The 20,018-nt window shown below is 40.1% G+C and overlaps 1 protein-coding gene across 1 annotated transcript in view; it reads right to left on the minus strand.

The window, feature by feature from the left end:
- LOC126194724 (ARL14 effector protein) overlaps window positions 1-20,018 on the minus strand; it is a 64,705-nt gene that overhangs the window by 19,314 nt on the left and 25,373 nt on the right. Inside the window, exon 3 of the mRNA XM_049932974.1 lies at window positions 18,895-19,041. Coding sequence (XP_049788931.1) covers window positions 18,895-19,041 — 147 coding nt within the window. The remainder of the gene's footprint in view (window positions 1-18,894; window positions 19,042-20,018) is intronic.

Below are 20,018 nucleotides of genomic sequence, written 5' to 3' on the forward strand. Positions count from 1 at the left end.
GCAGAGACCAATACTCTTTGTAGTGCACTTTGATATAATTTGGGTTTTACAAAACCACATGCAAAAATACATTTTGTTCATTTTCGATGGCAATACTGGCTGAAAGTAGCAAGAGTTACTTCTGTACAATGTATTGAGTTATGGGTGCAGTGACGAGGGGTCAGTGAAAGCTGCAAATAAAAAAAATTATTTAGGTAGGGAATATTCTCGGTACTATTTAGGTCAGCTGTCTGAACTAAAATCCTGACAGCAGCATACCCTATACTTGTGCACTGTTGTGCACAGAGTCTCTTTTAAATAAAATGTGTTCATAGGTGACAATACGGTAGTGATATCCTGGCAGCAGCATACGCTATACTTGCGCACTGTCGTGCACAGAGTCTCTTTTAAATAAAACATGTTCATAGGTGACAATACAGTAGTGATATACTGGCGCGACCAACATTAAATTCATAGTTTTCTTAACAACATTCTCACTGGAAGTTTCCACAAAGTCCAACGGAACAACACAAATTCATTTTTTGTTACACAGGCGGATCAGTTTCCCACCTCTTTTGGTATTTTATTTTTTAATTCTGAATACTTTTATGTTCTCATGATAAAAGGTGGATCACATGCATCTATAAAATCCGAGACTGTTTGTATACTATTTTAGTCAAAATACGCCAGTTCTGCTTCCAGTTTGACGAAAAAAGAATTTTTTCTTCAAAATTTCTTGTTAACATTAGTTTTTATATTTCTTTGTAGCAGCTAGCAAGAGTGTTCTTACGGAAAGTACTCCATCAATTCTAGACTGAAAATGCGGATATCTAATATTTTATTCACAGCTTTTACTAACATTTGAAATTACCACAACTGGTAATGCTGTATGACAGTGAGATGGCCTCCGGGAGCCTGTTTTCGTGATACTGCCTCAGCAAATCAGCTATTCAAACTGTATGCAGATTCAAGAATACATGGAAGTTCTAACAGCAGAAAGCAAATCTGGGAAACAGAGCTCAATTTTGTCACGAATTCTTGGAATGTTACATGCGAAGCTTCACCATTTTCGTACTGCATGGGATAATGTAGCAGCAGCTGACAAAAATGTTGACATTATTTGAATGTTTGCAACTGGAAGAACATAGATTAACTGAGGCAAAACAGTCAAATATGTCCCAAAATACTTTATCTCTAAACAAAATAAGCAATCTGTCAAAACAAGCCAGCAGGAAAAGTTTACAGTTCTGTGTTTCAAATGCAACAAAAAATGTGCTTGTAGAGAAAAATTGCAGAAATAAACCATATAACAAATATTTAGCACATTGTAAGCAAAGAAAATCAATCTGACAGCTGCAAACAAAAGGGTCATTTTGCCAGATAATGCCAAACATATCCTAAAGACAGAAATCGGGCAAATGAAAAACCTAAACCCGTACAGAATCAAAAGATTTTAAACACAAAGCATTAGCCACTGCTGTATTATCTACTGCCAACATAAATGACAAGTTTACAATCCGACTGAGAAAAATATTTTGGTGCAAAGATTGTAGCCATGCAACATGTGACATTTTGGACGGACTGGCTAATAAATTACATAAAAATAAATCAGTATATGAAAGTTTTGATTGGCGACACTATTGAGTTAGAAGCATGTGGAGTTGGGGATGTCAAATTAGAGGCCTTTGATGTAAAACTAGTGTAACATAGTGGAAAATGTTTTATTTGACTGAATATAAACTTTATTTTCTGTTTCTCAAATCTCATGCACAGGCTATGTTCAGACTGCAAATGCAGACATCTCAATTTCCAAAACTGCTGACATTCTGGAAACTGTAGGAACAGGCAGACATGAGTGACAGCTGTAAAAAACCTTGTTTTGTAAGAGAGGAAGTAACAAATGTTTGACAGCAATCTCAATTAAAATGTGGCACATCAAAATGTGATGTACTAAAAAGAAATGACAAAGGTTATATTCATGATTGGAGTATGTATTGTATGTGTGTGTATCTACTGCAAACAACATCACAAATCTCATCCAACAAATATGAATGTTGTTAAAAATACTCTGCATGCAATTCATGTTGACTGGTGTGAAATGAATCTCATATGATTAAGCGGAACAAGGTATTTTTTGTTATATAAGATGATTTTGCCATTGCTGGACTGTTTATTTTCTGTAGACTTAAGAGGAAGCTGTCTCCCAATTAGAAACTTTGAAAAAAAATTGTGCAGTAACAGCCAGCAGCGTTAAGCCAAGAGCCCCATTATGCAAAGACAGGCTGAGTAGGGAGGGGCCAGTGAAGATGCTTGTTCCTTGAATTTCTGACCTATAGCTGAGATATAACAGAGGTTTTCTCACCTCAGGGAACTACGAGGGGCGTTTGAAAAGGCCGTGCAAAAATAAAAACTGCTTACGTGTTTAGGATAAATCTTTTTATTTTTTGACAGTCTCCATTTAGACTTATACACTTCATCCAACACTGTTCTAATTTGATGATCCCTTCTGAATAATACAAATTGTCCAAGTCTGCAAAATAGCTATTAGTTGCTGCAATCACCTTCTCATTTGAATAAAATCTTTGTCCCACCTGCCATTTCTTCAAATTGGGGAGCAAATAGTAGTCCGAGGGGGCCAAGTCTGGAGAATAGAGGGGGGGAGGGGGGGGATGTGGATGTGAAATGAGTTCCTTTAATTGTGCGACCACAACTGCTGACGTGTGTGCTGGTGCATTGTTGTGATGAAAAAGGGCTTTTTTGCAGTCCAGTCACCTGCGTTTTTCTTGCAACTTGGTTTTCAAAAGGTCCAATAATGATGAATAATATGCATCTATAATAGTTTTACCCTTTTCCAGATAGTCGATGAGAATTATCCCTTGCGAATCCCAAAAGACAGTCGCCATAACCCTTTCGGCCGAAGGAATGGTCTTCGCTTTTTTGAATGCAGATTCTCCCTTGGTAACCCATTGTTTAGATTGTTGTTTGGCCTCAGGAGTATAGTAATGTATCTATGTTTCATCCAGTGATGAATTGACGCTTGAAGTCCTGCGGATACCTCCTGAACAGCTTCAAACCATCCTTGCAACAGTTCACATGATTCCGTGTTTGATCAAGCGTGAGCAGTCGCGGAACCCATCTTGCGGATAGCTTTCTCATGTCCAAATGTTTATGAAAAATATTATGTACCTGTTCATTCAAGATGCCCACAGCACTAGCAAACTCTTGCACCTTAACTCTTCTGTCATCCATCCCCATATCATGGATTTTATCAATTATTTTTGGAGTTGTAACCTCCACAGGGCGTCCAGAACGTTCAGCATCACTTGTGCCCATATGGCCACTCCGAAAATTTTGAAACCACTTATAAACTGTTCTAATCAAAGGTGCAGAGTCATCATAATGTTAGTTCTCTTTAGTCTCCTGAAGCGTTTTGCCTTTCATAAAGTAACATTTAACCACCAAGCGAAATTCTTTTTCGTCCATTTTTTGACAATCACTCTACTTCCTTGATTCACACGAATGCCAAACACAAAGAAATAGACCAATATGGCTGAAACTTTGTGTGCGTTCTTTTGAAAGATGATACTAACTAAACATGACCTTGATACGCGCCGGTGGTGCCATCTCTCGAACTCTGCACGGACTTTTCAAATGCCCCTTGTAATTTGTCCGCATCAGGGTAATTTGATTGCACCTCTTCTGCAAGGTGACAGACATAATACGGGGGTAGGGAACCTAAAGCCCCTTAGTTGCTCTAGCTATGCATGAAGCACCATCAGTTACTAGAAGCCTCTATTCACACACTCTGGTCACAAGAGCTGCACAGACTTGTCAAACAAAATGGCAATTAAGTTGTTTACTCTCTTGAGAGCTTCACATGCTAGCATACGGATTGACACGAGTTCCCACACTTTTTAAGATCAAAATAGCACAATGAAGCAAAAAACATTATAAATACACAGTATCAAAATTCAGTTTCAGTTTCATATTTATATTTATTTCACTTTGGCACATGATTTTATCCAAAACATTGGCCAATGGGTATCAGTTCCATTCTGTAGGAAGTATACACACCTGTGGGTTGACAGCACCCATGTGGAGTCAAGTCAACATTCCCCCTCTCACAAACACGGAGGCTAAACAACACACTCCCTCTGCATCACACACGCCTTTGAGGTAAGTGACTCATAAAATGGCACATACAACAACGTCTGCTCTTAAAAACTTTTTCCTCAGTTCGTTTTGGGACAAGGTTTCATCTTGCAATACTGGAAAGTGTGATGAGCACACTTCACAGTTTTACACAAATTTATACTGATGTTTGTGTGTTCATTGGATTATGAGCGGTGGAGTATTTGTTACAGTACAAACATTTGAAGTTAGTGTTTTATCTCAAGGGCATGAAATTGGAGGAGAGCAAGAGAGTACCAATATCGCTGCAATAAGGGGAGGCTTGAGAGGGGGAATGTCTGTCTCTGGTTTGGAACTAACAGACACGAGTTCGTACACACTGTACCAAAAAGCTACAATGGTATAAATTTGTAATGAAAGAAACAGGTTTGAGATTGCTCATTATACACATAGATGTTGATCTTCAAATGTGTTCCTCACATGGATAAAGGAAAATGAGACTGTTTTAAAGGTGTTATAGCATTAAGAAATAAGAATAGAAAAATGACACTTCAGAACGATCTGACCATTCTAAGTGGTGACATAATCTTATCAAAATACAATTATTACCACTAGTAATTATCACTCATTTTATTATTTACACTGTCAATGCCAGACACTACACCATGGCAAAGCACCACTTCCCTCACATCTTTAGTGCCACAACAGTAAGATTTTGACTACGTCACCAATGGAAAAATATTCTGACTTGTTCTGAAAAGCCATGGGAATAGCTGAAAATGTGTGTTCTGTACTTCTGTCGGCCACTTTTCATTGTGGGTGACAAGGAAAAACTTTTGTTTTGTCAATTAACATCTTAACATAGATGTGATAAGAAAATGGTTTAGGCCTATTGTGTTATATTTTACACACAATTCTTTGAAACAAAGGCCTCCAGAAATTGCCAAAATTTCTCAGTTCTAAAATAATAATTAGGTCATCCAAATTTCCATAAATTTTACATAATCTTCAATTTGATCATAATTTACATGAGAAATGAGAGTACCTATCATGTCTATGCAAACCAGGAAGATTAACTGTATCCCTTATAAATGTCTAGATATGAGATATTACATTAAAAAGTCTGTGACATAAGAATTTATTCCCTAAAATGGTCAATACATGAATTTGCTTGGAAATTCGGGCTCTGGCCATTATAGAGCTGGCCAATTTCAAATGTGACACTTATTTGTAGCAAATATGTGGAAAAAATTAAGTCTGTTGGAATACATCACAGTGAATAGAAGAAAATGATAGATCAGTGAGGCTGCAAACAAACCCAAGACAGCTCACACAAAGTGCTTTGAATGTGGGCGATATTGGATGACAGGACTATGGATTGTCGCAACTATTAGTGCAGCTAAGGGTAATAATAAAAAATTGTTTTTAATAAAAGTTAAAGTAAAGTATTCGACCGTGTTCAAATGCTGATCACTGGCTCGCCCTAAGACTATCATACCCACCTGCCATCATCCTGACCAGTCAAATACCTTATAAAATGGTGTCAGAAGTGGGATCCTCTGGAAATCCTTTCCTGGGGAGAGAAGAAAACCTAGTCTTCCAATAGGGTATAGCGATGATTGGCATTGTTCGCGAAGTTCGTGTTTCATATCCGTATGTGGAAGCAGCACAAGGCAGATACTATCCTCCGTCGGAGCACATCTCTGCAGACGATGCAACGGAACGAGACCCAGCACTGAAGGTAGGACTTCAGCAGATACTGGCTTTGCTTGGTTATTCAGTATGGTAGAGGCACAACAAGATTTGCAGACTGTTATAGAACAGTTACGAGAAGAAATTCAGTGATTGGAAACAGATGCAGAAAGTAGAAGAGATGTGGGACAAGTGAATAGTAGCCTTTGGAATGTAGCCGATGAAAGCACAACACATTCAGCAGTAGTTAAAAAATTTTCTTTGATCCCCACAGTTCCAGTCTTTCGTGGGAAGTCTGATGAGGATATTCACGTGTTTTTTTAGTAACCTGGAAAACGCAGCAAGTGACTCACATAAAGTAACTGTGGCAAAATTGCGAATTCAAGATGATGCACTCTATTTTGTTACGTGTGATACCATGTGCACTCGAGCAGTTACCTACGACGTTTTTAAGCAGACACTGGTGCAATGGTACAAAGGGAAGAAGACAGCAACATTTTACAGGGAACAACTGCACAACATGCGTATATTGGACGGAGAATGTATTGAGCATTTTGCTGATCGCATTAGAAAAGTTAACAGTAATACGTATGAGCTCAGCGAGAACAATTCGCACAATGAGGAAAAATTGTTTGAAGCAGGAAAAAGGGCATTAGATATGTTTTTGAATGGGTTACAGGGTTAAGTCGGTTGTGCAGTCAGCTTGGCACGTTGTGAGACATTTGAAGAGGCCATACGAGGTGCGGCTGGAAAAAAACCGGACTGATGCTGGAAAAAACATTTATTTACAATTATATACAATTTTATGTTATCTCCTTCAATGTACTTTCCTCCTCGGTCTCTACACCGCTCCATACGAATTTTCCACTGTTCATAGCAATGCTGCAGATCACTTTCGGTAAGTCCATACATTACTTCCGTCACTTTTTTTTTTACTGCTTCAACAGTCTCAAATCTAGTTCCTTTCAAAGCTGACTTGACTTTAGGGAAAAGAAAAAAGTCACAGGGGGCCAAATCAGGTGATTAGGGTGGATGATCTAAGATGGGAATGTTGTGTTTTGCCAAAAACGTCTTCACTGACAACGCACTGTGAGCTGGGGCATTGTCTTGGTGAAGGATCCATGACTTTTTTCTCCACAAATCGTTCAGTTTTCTCCGTACTCGCTCACGTAGGGTAGCCAGGACGCTAATGTAGTAATGCTGATTCACTGTTTGTCCCTCTGGTACCCAATCAATGTGCACAATCCCTTTGATGTCAAAAAAACAATCATCATTGCCTTGAATTTCGATTTTGACATTCGTCCTTTTTTTTGTCGTGGAGAACCAGGAGTTTTCCAATGCATCGATTGGCGTTTAATTTCGGGATCGTAAGTAAAAAACCACGATTCATCGCAAGTAATAACATTTTGTAAGAAGGTGGAATCACTTTCAATGTTTTCCAGGATGTCAGAACAAATCATTCTTCGGTGTTCCTTCTGTTCAATTGTGAGACACTTTGGAACCATTTTTGAACACACTTTGTTCATGTTTAAACTTTCATGAAGAATCTGCCTAACACTTTCCTTGTCAACTCCTGTTAACTCAGACACTGCTCCGATTGTTAAACGGCGATCTTGAACAAGTTTACCGACTTTTTCAATGTTTGCATCAGTTTTTGCTGACAATGGTCTGCCAGTGCGAGTGTCATCACTGTTGTCTTCGCGGCCATCTTTAAATCGTTTAAACCACTCAAACACTTGTGTTCGCGATAAACAATCATCGCCGTACACTTGTTGTAACATTACAAACGTTTCACTTGCAGATTTTCCTAGTTTGAAACAAAATTTGATATTAACACGCTGTTCTTTCTGTACACTCAACATTTTCCGACGCACAGACAAAACGTCAACTACTTAAAACAGATGCCACGGGCAGACAGTGCAGGAGGCAGATGAAACTCTAGCAGTAGGCGGAGCGAGAGTCACGTGACAGGCCACGCGACTTCAGCCTTATTGCATTCGTTTTATTGTTTCACCAGTACTAGTCCGGTTTTTTTCTAGCCAAACCTCGTACAGATGGCAGTTCGATTTGTGGAAGAGCTACGGAGACCTCAAATGGACCACAAAGCGGATCGGCGTGTGTTCGAAGCTTATTCAGGAACCAGTTATCATGGGAATGGGCAACAGGCGGCCAATACTCATGGGAAGAAGATTCTGTGTTTCGTTTGTGGAAGGGGAGGCCACATAGCGCGGAACTGTAGAGGAAGGAATGCGAGGAGTACTTTAAACGACAGAGGGGACGGGAGGGCCACCACTACTTCCGCCCCCAAGAAGCAATAGGTTACTGCGAGCTCCACAAATGACAGTTCTGAAGGCCTGCTTGTTAATGCAATTTACAGTGGACAGAATGTCCGTTTTCTAGTTGATACAGGGGCTCAAATTTCTCTAATGTGGTGCCATGTAGTTAAAGAGAGAAGCTGGAGGCAGCCGAGCTGTACCATTAAAGGTTTAAACGGCAACCAGGTGCACAATTACGGAGAAGTTGTGGTTAACTTCGTGATAGGCCAAGATGAATATGAGGCTGGAATGAAAGTGATAAGAAGTAGAGAGAAACGATATGAAGGTATACTAGTGTTAGATTTCTTGTCAGCTAACCACGCTCAGATCGATGTAGCAAAGAGAGAAATTCGATTCCGTCATAACAATCGTGGCTGCAATGGGAACTCTAAGAGTCAGACTCAAAAGAATGTAGTGATGCTGAGGTAATGCGCAAATCTAGTAGCAGCACAGGTGTACCGTTCCGAGTTGACGTACATTTGACTGAAAGTGAGCGCATCCCCCGGGAACAGGAAAAACACTGTATATCGACGTGAAGATACCGAAGTGCCGAGGAAGTAATTTGTTGTTAACAGAGCCATCAGTAAACGGTGATTTGCTAGACCAGAAGCACTGTTATGTAGCAAGAACTGTCAGTGTTACTGAGGACGAACCAAATGGGAAACTGCGAGTACCAGTGAACATTGCTAACACGAGTAATGCGGAAGCGGAATTACCATGCGGAACTACTGTGGCAACAGTATCGAACCTAGATCCACAAGACGTGATAGAAATCCCTACAAGGAGAAAGATGTACAAGTAGTAACTTACGGTCCACCGAATGTCAATACAGGAGAGGCAACTGTCGAAGCACGTGGATCAATCGAACAAGAGCTGGTTACTAAATTATACCATTTATCACCGGAGGATCGAGAAATAATTTTACCAGTGCTACTTAGCGACTCGGATCTCTTCCGTGAGCAGGAGACTCTTCCAGCAACTCCATTAGCTCAACATAGAATACATACCAGAGGAGCAGCACCCATCGCTCAATGACCATTCAGAATTCCTTATAGCCAAAAAGACTTTGTTTGAGTAACCCCGTGTTGAAGAAGGGTCACGTTAAGAAATTTTAATTGCATTGGAAAGGGCCATATAAGGTCCTTGAAATCATCTCCCCGGTCACATTAAAAGTCCAATTGCCGTTTCGCTCTATCATAGTGCACGTGAACCGTGTAAAGCCATATTTGAGCAATCCAGCGCCGGAACCAGCCGACGAACTGGAAGAACGACCCCGAGGCAGACCCCGGAAGCAGCCGAGACATCCGCAGAGCACTCCCCGACGGTAACCAGCCGGTGTGCCGTCGACACCGAGATCCACGGTTCGACGACAAGGAGCCAGGACGCCGGCGAACGTGCCCCGGTGCGGCCCCGAGCTCCCCCTCGTCAAGGTATCTGCTACGGCCGAGACAACACTAAGCGCGTGCTAAGTGCGTATACGGCATTTACAGCAGTGTGCAGTGTCTAGTTGCGTATGTGCAGAAGTGGAAGTGTGTTATTCTGGTAACAACCAACTGAGTCAGTGTTAACATTGTTCTTATTGCAGAAGACTAACTTCTTGCCTTCATTATGTTAAATTTAAGGATAATGATTGTTTTTGCTTGGATCACTTGCTTTTATTTTAGGTTTTGTTTGTCTTTTAGAATCCTTCTGCATCAATCTGGTGTTCTTTTCGAACCACAAACTAGTATGGTAGTAGCTAGTGGTAAAGTATAACCTAAGTGAGGTAGAAGAGCAGTTTCAGAACATAAGTGAACTCATGAACCTTATTGAGGTCATTCCAGTCAACCATACGATATGGGATCCAGCACTGTTATGGTATCATAGTTGGGTTATGGCTAAAAACCAAGTCAAGGTAGCCTTTACCGCATATAGAAGGGAAATCGATTGCTTTTTAAATCTTTTACCCCACAATAATCTCGTTAGACATAAGCAGGCTCGGTTTGAGTTTGGTGGCAATATACTCAGAACTGTCTTCGGAACATTAACTAACTGGGGCTTGGTTGACGTGAGTAACAAGTTGGAGCAGCTAGGGGAAGAAGTACATTCCAATGCTAATGAACTGTCTGAACATTTAGTTATACTACGCGATATGCAGCAGACAATTGCTAATAATACCGTGTTCATTGGTAAGGTTGTTAAGCAGTTCATAGCTCATTTTAGGAATCTGTACAATGAGACTACAAGAGTCCAAAGGGAATTACGGAACGAAGTCAATATCTTGAATGCCCATGTAAAATTAAATACTTTGTTGTTTAGGATTACCGATAGTTTATCAAATGCACAACTAGATGCTTCTAATCTGAGGCAGGCCATTGAAACTAGCTCAGCTAATCATTTGAGCAGTGTTTTGCTGCATCCTGAAGATTTTTTGGCATTGCTAATAGCTACGGAAAGGAAACTAACTAATCCTGCGACTATGATCCTACCTGTCAATATGCAAAATTTGTATTTCTACTATCGATTGAGTTATGTAGATGCAATCATGATGGACAATGAATTGGCTCTAATTGTCACCATTCCCTTAGCAGACTCCAGACATCACTTTGAAGTTTACCGCTTGTATACCTATTGAGTATTTTGGGCGCCCCTCCATACCAATGTTCAGTACCATCTGCGGGAGTACTTTTTAATTAGTCAGGACCGAAGATATTTCTTAGCTTTATCTCAGAGCACTTTTCGTGAATGTGAGCAAAAAAAATCCCTTGTTTGTCCTTCGAATATCATATTTTTCGACAGTCGTGTACACAGCTGAGAGAGAGAGAGAGAGATCTTTTCATGAATGTTCAACCCCGGAACTACTGTCCCAGGAACCTGAAAACACTCACTCAACCCTCCTACAACGGTTCGCAGAAGGTATCATTATACTCTTCCAACTCAACAATTGACCTGACCTTCATGTGTAACAAGTGCTTCTCCCCCTTTATCCAAAAGATACAAGGTAGTGGTTTTGTGGTAGACATAGAAAACTGTGAGCTGTCAAGTGACTTTTTCCATGTACCCCAAATATCCCAAGGCACCTTGTATGTAGAAGGCAAGTTATCTGTAACTCCATTTCTACTGTATTCCACAATACTACTTACTTATTTGAGTCAATGAATTCATTCAACTTTAATTTAAGTGGGACAGTCGAACTGTACAACCAATTAGTCCAATCCATAAGTACTAATGGCAACGATTTGAATATGATTCATGCTTTTAACAGTATTAACCAGTATCAACAAGTTACTAAGAGCACCATTACTTTAAAGCTTTCCATTGGACTAACTACAACTTTTGCAATAACTTTGTTATGTTTGATCACCTTTGGTTTTTATGTATTAAAACGGTCAAGGCCCTCTGTACCTGCTGAGCTCAAATGTGTTACTGCCGGTGACATTGTAGTTTACTTGGCACCTATTGTGAATGAAGCCTAAAGTTTTTTAGAAGTTATTTGGAAGATTTGCGCAGTTAATGAGCCACCAGGTAGCTCAATTTTAATCGGGAGGGTGGTGTAAGGGAACGGGTAAAGTAGACAAGCGATCATTCACCCTCCAGCGCGGTACACATATTTCCGCCACCGCTGATTCCACATTGCCGGGATGCTGCCTGTGCGAGTCAGCTAGCAACGCAGAATAAATGTGGGTCTTTCTGTCGGCCAGGCGGCTGTTGTCATCAGACACCCTGCTGCATCGTCAGACACCGGGCTTCCGCATTGCATTCGGGTCGGTAGGCTGCGAGGACACTGAGCACTTCTGAGTATGTATGTAAAGAGTTTTTAATAAAAGTTAAAGTAAATTATTCGACCGTGTTCAAATGCTGATCACCGGCTCGCCGTAAGACTATCATCCCCACCTGCCATCATCCTGACCAGTCAAATACCTTATAAAATGTTCATAAATTAGTAATTTAAGTATTTTATTGTAGGCATGTACAATTTGCACATACATTTGGTAATAAAAAACAAACAAATCAATTTAATGAAAGAGCTTGCATATTTTTGCAAATATTTACAATTCTTGGTTGAACAGAAGAAAGTGCACGAGGTAAATCATTAGCAATATTGAGTTTGCTGTTTTTATTTTGATCGCTACAGCTGTTGAAGATGCCCTTTCACATAAATAAGTGCTTGAAAATGATAAGTAAAGTTGCTGTACTTGCTATGCTTGGATAAACTTTAAGATATTTTATCCAAGATAATGACTCATCCATCTTCTCAAAGTCATATTTGGCTGCAGAATCTTTTTAATTTCCAAAGCTTGTTCTTGTAGTGTTTCTGACAGCACATGTATGTCAACGTGAAAAGGTTCTGCTGCCAATCTGTACATAACACGAGGTAGGGAAGTAGCATTTGAATTCGTCAATGAGATGCTGAAAATGATTTGATATTTTATTTGTAGTATCAGATTGCTTAAATATATGAAAGCGTGCTTCTTCCAGGAATCCAAGTAATGTGGGAAAACAGGAATAATTGCAGGGCTACAATTTTATGTTTCCGAGGTTGCAACTTGTCAGTATATGCTGCGATAGCATCCTGATGACAAATTATGTTAGAATCTACACCTTGCAATTTCAAGTTCACAGAGTTCAATGAGCCAAAAATATCTGACAGGTAAGTCAACACAACTTTAACACTTGGCTTATAGAGTTCCACACACAATTCAGTTTGGTGTGGATTTTCCAAAAACTGAACCACTTCATCTCTTAAATTCAAATACTCTAGCTAACATATTTCATTTTCAGAGCCAGTGTACTTTTGTATGAAATAGCAATTTTTTATGTTCTGTTCCCAAATCTCCACAATGGGCTGTAAAAATACAAGTATTTAACGCACTCTTTTTAACATGATTCACAATTTTGACGCATAATTTTAAGATGTCACTCATTTCGTTTGGAAGCGTCTTAACTGCCAAGGCTTGATAGTGTATAACAGCGAATTGAAAAAACACTGATTCTTTTCTCTGACCATCTGCACGAATTCTGAGCGAGATTCCCGGTTTCCAAGTTAAAAATACACTTTCTCCCAGGTGAAAGTACATTTTTTCCGTGTTAATTGACAACATTACTTTTCACTGGAGCTGTGAAACATATCAATCCTTCAAATGGTAAAGGTTTTGTGTGTCAGTGTACAGCCTCTAGGCATATTAGGAAAATAAACATACAAAAAACAACCATTTTGGAAAGATCTTTGTTACATGACAATACGTACACTGCATAAATGCAAGTTACACCAATTACAGCATGGCTGCTTCCGAAGCACTGAAATACAGAGTGTGATCTCACCACCCAATGACAGCACATATTCAGAGAATAGTGCACGTTATGTAGTCAGCCAATGGCAACACCAGTGTTTAATAGTGTAAGGTTAATGGTTTAAATTAATATACATACACTATTGCTACAAGAGAAGCTAAGCTTTCACATATAACATTAGTAGTTAAAACTTTTTTGCCCCCCCCCCCCCCTCCCCCGCCTCTCTAGGCCTGTCAACTTTTAGAACACCCCGAACAATGCTACCCACAGCCCCAGCCCATCCACATTGGTGGCTTCATCTATGGACACCCTGCTCTTTAATCAGCAACACTAATTCGTATTTTGTTGAGCGCCTCACAACACAGGGATAAATAGTTCTTTCTCAGTGTACAGTCATCTGGACCTGGATATGCTGTATACTTCTCCACAAAGTGCTGGACGTGTTGATTCTTTGGCTTCTCCAATGGGATTTTGCAAGACACCATCCTCTCGCACAAGTCCTTGAAGAATGATTGCATGGTTGCAGATGGATTTGTCTGCTTAAATTGCAGTATTTGTCAGCATTCCCAGTTTGTGTTGAAGGATTGTGGGAGTCGCCAGCAGAACATCCGTAGACGCACAGTGAAGGATAGAATTATTCTGTGGTGGCGCGCACAAAGGAAAGATTGTTTATTCTTTGATTATATACAATAGTTCTGTTATTGATTCAATGTTAATATGAGCTTTTCGTTGCAATTAAAAAAAAAAATTAATAGCCTAACTACTTCGTGAGTCTTTTTGAAGATTGTAATGAGTAGTACGTGGCTAAAGTGGTGACCCCGTGTAAAGAATTTCGTTGTAGACAAACAAATGCAGCCCAGTTCAATATCATCTAAGGGTTTACCATATTGCCTCGCGTACCTCGACGACATCTTGTTTTTTTCGGTGTCTGAGGAATTGCACGAACTACATCTAAGGACTGTTTACCAAAGTATTGAGGCATATGGCATTTCGGCCAATGAATCGAAGTGTTTCCTTTGACAATGTCAGGTGCCATTCTTGGGCTACTCAGTGACAGCAGCCGGTATCAGCTCACTGCAAGACAAACTCGACCTTATCGAAGACATGACTCGCCCCACCTACTATCGCCAACTACTCCAGTTTCTTGGAGCAGTTAACTTCTACAGACAACATCTGCCTAATGCGGCGGCCATTCAAGCACCTTTGACATCAGCACTAGTCGGCAAGGATGCAGTAGGCAAACGACCTTTACAGTGGACATCATCAGAGATGAAGATGGCATTCGACAAGATCAAAACCTGTCTATGTCAGGCAATAATGTTGGCACATCCGGTTCCTCAAGCACGACTGGCAATTGTTGTGGATGTGAGCCAGCAGGCAATAGGTGCAGCTCTACACCAGAAGGTGGGGAACAATTGCCAGTCCCTAGGTTTCTTCTCCCGCAAACTTACATCATCACATGTAAAATGGAGTGCCTATGACAGGGAGCGACTGGTAATTTATGAAGCCATCAGGCATTTCTGACCGCAAGTAGAAGGCAAACCATTCATTGTTTTCACAGACCACAAGTGAGTTACCTTCGCCTTCTTCAGTAAGAACAAGGACGGTTGCTCACCACGACAATTTAGACAACTCGAGTTTATCGCCCAGTTTACGACAGACCTGCAGCACAAAAAAGGAGCTGAGAACGTCGTGGCAGATTTCCTGTCTAGGTTGGAAACAATCTCTCAGACTACTGACTACAAGGAAATAGCTGCAGCACAGGAAACAGACCAGCAATTTGCTAAACTCTCTCGTGATAGTATGTCCGGGTGACGCTTGCAACAAATACAACCTACGCGTGAACACTTCCGAGTTTGGTGTGACAGATCACAAGGAAAACCGAGACCGTTCGTACCTGAGAGAGTGCGACAACAATTATTTGATAGCATCCATGGACTGGCTCATCCGGGAATAAACGCCAGCGTCAAAGTAATGACAGACAGATTCGTGTGGCCCGGTATAAATAGAGACTGCCGTAATTGAGCAAAAATGTGCCTGGACTGTCAGAGGGCCGAGGTGGGATGACACGTGCATGAAGCGGTAGGAAACTTCCCACTTACCACACGTTTCAGACATGTGCACCTGGACATTGTGGGACCGCTTTTGCCGTCGGAAGGATACCGTTATCTCCTCACTGCAATGGACCGCTTCACCAGATGGGCAGAGGCGATTCGGTTATCAGATATTTCAGCAGAAACGGTGGCACGTGTATTTCTTTCATCTTGGATTGCATGTTTCGGCTGCCCTTTACATGTCACCACAGGCCAGGGGCGTCAGTTTGAATTGATGTTGTTCTCAGAATTGGCCCACCTCTGCGGGTTCCAACACAATCGCACCACAGCGTACCACCCGGCAAGCAATGGGATGGTGGAACGCTGGCATAGAACATTAAAAGCTGCATTAATGTGCCGTGCACAATCTTGGTTGTCAGCGTTACCACTAGTTTTGTTGGGCCTATGCACAGCATTGAAAACGGATTTAGGGGCATCCACCGCAGAATTGGTTTATGGTGAACCCTTACAGCTGCCTGCAGAATTCTTCACCGATAAAGAAGGGGCACGACAGACCAAATTGCCGTTTACATTGCAAATGGTACGCGAGCGTTTGGCCAGACTTCGCCCATCTCCTGTCTCGATACATGGAGTGGTAAATACGTTTGTGCACAAAGATCTACGCTCCTGTACACATGTGATGCTACGGACGGATGCTGTCAAGTCACCGCTGCAGCCTCCATATTCTGGACCTTACAGAGTGCTCTCACAGGATGAACATACCATGCAGATAGATCTAAATGGAAAGAGTCAAGTGGTATCATTGGAATGGCTCAAACCTGCACATATGTTGCTGACTGAAGAGGACACAGAGGTCAGGCACCAAGTGCCACCTTCCACACCACTGGACCAGGATGACACCACCTCACCACCACAAGAGGAAGAGAGGAAGCGGTACCGTCACTACCAACAACAGAAGCTGAAGAAGTTCAACCAATGCCTTCAGTACAAACAAGAGATGGGTGTCGGGTGAAATATAAACACCCCTACATTCCAGGAGCTCCGCTCTATCGGAGGGGGGCTGTGTGGGAGTCGCCAGCAGAACATCCATATATGCACAGTGAAGGATAGCATTATTCTGTGGCGGCACGCACAGATTGTTTATTCTTTGATTATATATAATAGTTCTGTTGTTATTGATTCAATGTTAATAAGAGCTTTTCGTTGAAATTTAAAAAAAGTATTATAGCCTAACTACTTCGTGAGTCTTTCTGTACTTCGTGAGTCTTTCTGAAGATTGTAATAAGTAGTACGTGGCTGAAGGATTTTTCCTCCAAAATCATGAACAAAACCTCGAAAATTCATGTTGTTTGAGCACTTTACTTTCAGCACGTTGATCTAGATTGAGTCTGTATTGAAACTGAAAAGACACAACCCATGTGTGACGTTTATGTTGTTAGCCACCTTTGTTTGCTTTGTTGAAGCTGGGCAACAATGTCTTACATCAAGCGATTACTGAGTTTATTCTAAAATTCTGGAAGAAAATAAGACTGGTCATTAAAATCCGGGTCCTAATGATGTGCCATTTGAAAAGACTGAAATCTACTGAAGCTTTAGGGAGTCTATTGCGACTTGCAACATCATCTTGCCTGGATATTAGTTTTGCTATTAATTACTTAAGCAGCTTTAGTAATAAACCAATGGTTTGTCACTGGAAAATGGTGAGAAATCTTTCGGTGCCTATAAGGAACTGTGAAGTAAGGTATATTCTTTGATAGAAGCTCAACACTGCTTTGACTATGCTGATTATGATTATGAATGCGATATTTCAATTAGAAGTGCCATCAGTGAAGTTCTAATCATGTGAGGAGGACCCACTGTCTAGTACACTCTAAAGAAATCTCCAGAAAAATACCTAACTACCTTTCTTCGATCGATGATATATATCGGATACGATGCCTTGTACAAGAACTTGGAATTTCAGGCTTGAATCAACTGACAAAACTGAGAATTGTCAATCAAGCTGCCATACGTAAACTAATACCTATGAAGTAAAAAAAATGAGCGTCAAGAAACATACTGAAATTACATGGATGTTTATTCAACAACATATGGAAATGATTATCAAACGGAAACGTGGAAATTTCAAGTCAATTTGCTAACACACTGACTAAACTACAGATTTGTCAAGTCTCTACGAATTAAGAAGAGAGATAATTAAGGAGGAGTGTCGAGAGTTAATTATTTTTGTATGTTTTATTTTTTAGATGTTTGTTCAAAGTGTTTTTATGTTTGTTCCAAGAATATTTTTTTAAATTATGCTGTAGTAATCACTCTTTGCTCTGTCAGTTGTTTCTTATCCAGGCATGTTGTATGTGTGTAAGTTGTATTGAAGTGTTCACCTTTAAACACCACCAAAACTAATTACTTATCACCGAAACTAGAATTTATCAAGACTGTATTACTTTTAATTAACATACAAATACTTCGGCAGCTGCACCCACTAAAATAGTGCAAGCTTAGATAGAGGAGTGCAAGACCAATGCAACACAAGATCAGGTTAAAACTGTCTTGATTTTAAGAAAAATCAGTGAAGAAATTTTGGAAAATCATTAAATGGAGCTTTAAGCTACATATTTGGGCATGTGTTGTTATTTCGGAGTACTAAAAATCCAAACTTTAAATCCAGGACACACTTTCACTTTTCAGCCACAATATCCTTCAATTGCAGCAAGTTTCATAATGTCGTAGAAGTAAGCGCAACTGATGAACATTTTTGTTTCAATTACTGGCAGGGGAGTGCTACAACAAGCAGCATAGATGAAACAGCTGGCACAACAGTGCCAGCTGCAAATCTTGTCTGCTAAAGGAAAACTGCAAGCAGCAGGTACAAATGAAACAGAGGATGATATGAGTCCCTCCATCAAATTCGTGACAGTTGGTACATTGCCAGGCAGTCAAGACTTTGGTCTGAAATGGCAGCAGTCCATACATTATCCATAAGAAAGCTTTCATCCCAGTTGATCACGCTGGCCACCAATCTTTATTTCCATTACTTCCGTGACCACAGAACCTCCAAGGGATAAGGCTGTGTTCAGAGTAAGATTGTCTTGTTTCCATGTAGTAGCCGGTGAAAATACCTTGTCTAGCCCCTGCAGATTATTTTGGCTGTAGAATACATGCGAGTCATCGCTTTACTATCTAATTTAATTTGACAGTGTGAGAGATTAGTTCTATAAAATCTTTAACCACACTGGCTTGAGTTTTATAGATTCGTTTTGTAAAAGAAAATTATACTTCAAAATACCCATAAGAGATGCTGGTAAGTGCAAGATAATTTTCACATGCTACAGTTTGATCATCTGGTGGCGATAAAGCGTTAATAAACATCAGCTTGTAATTTCCTGCAGCTGTTGTTTGGTACTCTTTCTTCACCGTGACTTTTCCAAATCTTATTTCTACTTACAACTTACCTGCACTCCTGCCCACATTTGTTTGAACGACATTTTGGGCATGGGAAGTGGCAGCCAACACATGTCTCATCTAGGCAATCACAGAGATCCTTTCCAGTGGCAATATAGATACCTCTGTCATCATATAAACTGGCGGCTTGCCTGCGCCTATAACATAAATATAAATACTGCATGTCAAATGGATTTATTTTATAAGAATAATCAACAGACTGGACATATTAAATTATACTGAAAGGTAACCCAAGTCTTTCTGAATATAATTATTAATCATACATTTAATTACATAATTACTAAATACTTATATTATTAGTAAATATCTTCCATTTTCTGCACTTATTGCTTAAACATAAATAGTATTTATCACAAATGAATGTGGGGCAGTAGAAGATTACCATCAACTATGGTTTAGATACTGTCTGTTGTTTTAAAAAATGTGGCTAAGGTCCTATCCCTACTCAAAAGGGAAAGACTGAGCTAGACAAAAATTGTAACCACCAAAAGGTACTCACTGACATTTCCATATGTACGAATGTTCAAGAATCCATTTTCAACGGTGAATGACATATTCTGACCAACTTTATAAAGCTGTATCAAATATCCTGATATAATGTAAAGCATGTAAGAATGAGGCCACACTGGAGTATGTGATACTCTATAACTGGGTCAAACAATATGATGTTAAACATGTTCTACAGAAAATACACAGTTCAGCTGGTTCAAATCCAATAACCTGAATCATTACCTTATCACACTTTGGGGCACACTTATAAACAAACCTTTTTTCCTTAAATGCTACACTGCTGCCAGACAATAACAATTACATGTTAAGGGTGGTGAGCACCAGCCAGGAGTAATTGGAACTAAAGTAGTCAATTAATCCAGGAGTAAATTTTTCATTTACTTCCGAAGTAAATTTATTTACTTCGTTACTGGTGGAGAGCATGATTGAAGAGTATGCTACTACATTAGTAACTTAAGGAGGATAAAATGCCAAAATTTACTCCCAGGCAGTAGTAGGAGTAAAGTAAGAGAGTAAGGTGCAATCTTTGAGTACTGTGTTTTAAGCATAGACTGCTATGGATTACATGGACTATGAAGAATATATGGAGATGGAAGAAGTAGTG

The sequence above is a fragment of the Schistocerca nitens genome, chromosome 7, assembly GCF_023898315.1.
Source record: "Schistocerca nitens isolate TAMUIC-IGC-003100 chromosome 7, iqSchNite1.1, whole genome shotgun sequence".
In the NCBI taxonomy this organism is placed as follows: domain Eukaryota; kingdom Metazoa; phylum Arthropoda; class Insecta; order Orthoptera; family Acrididae; genus Schistocerca; species Schistocerca nitens.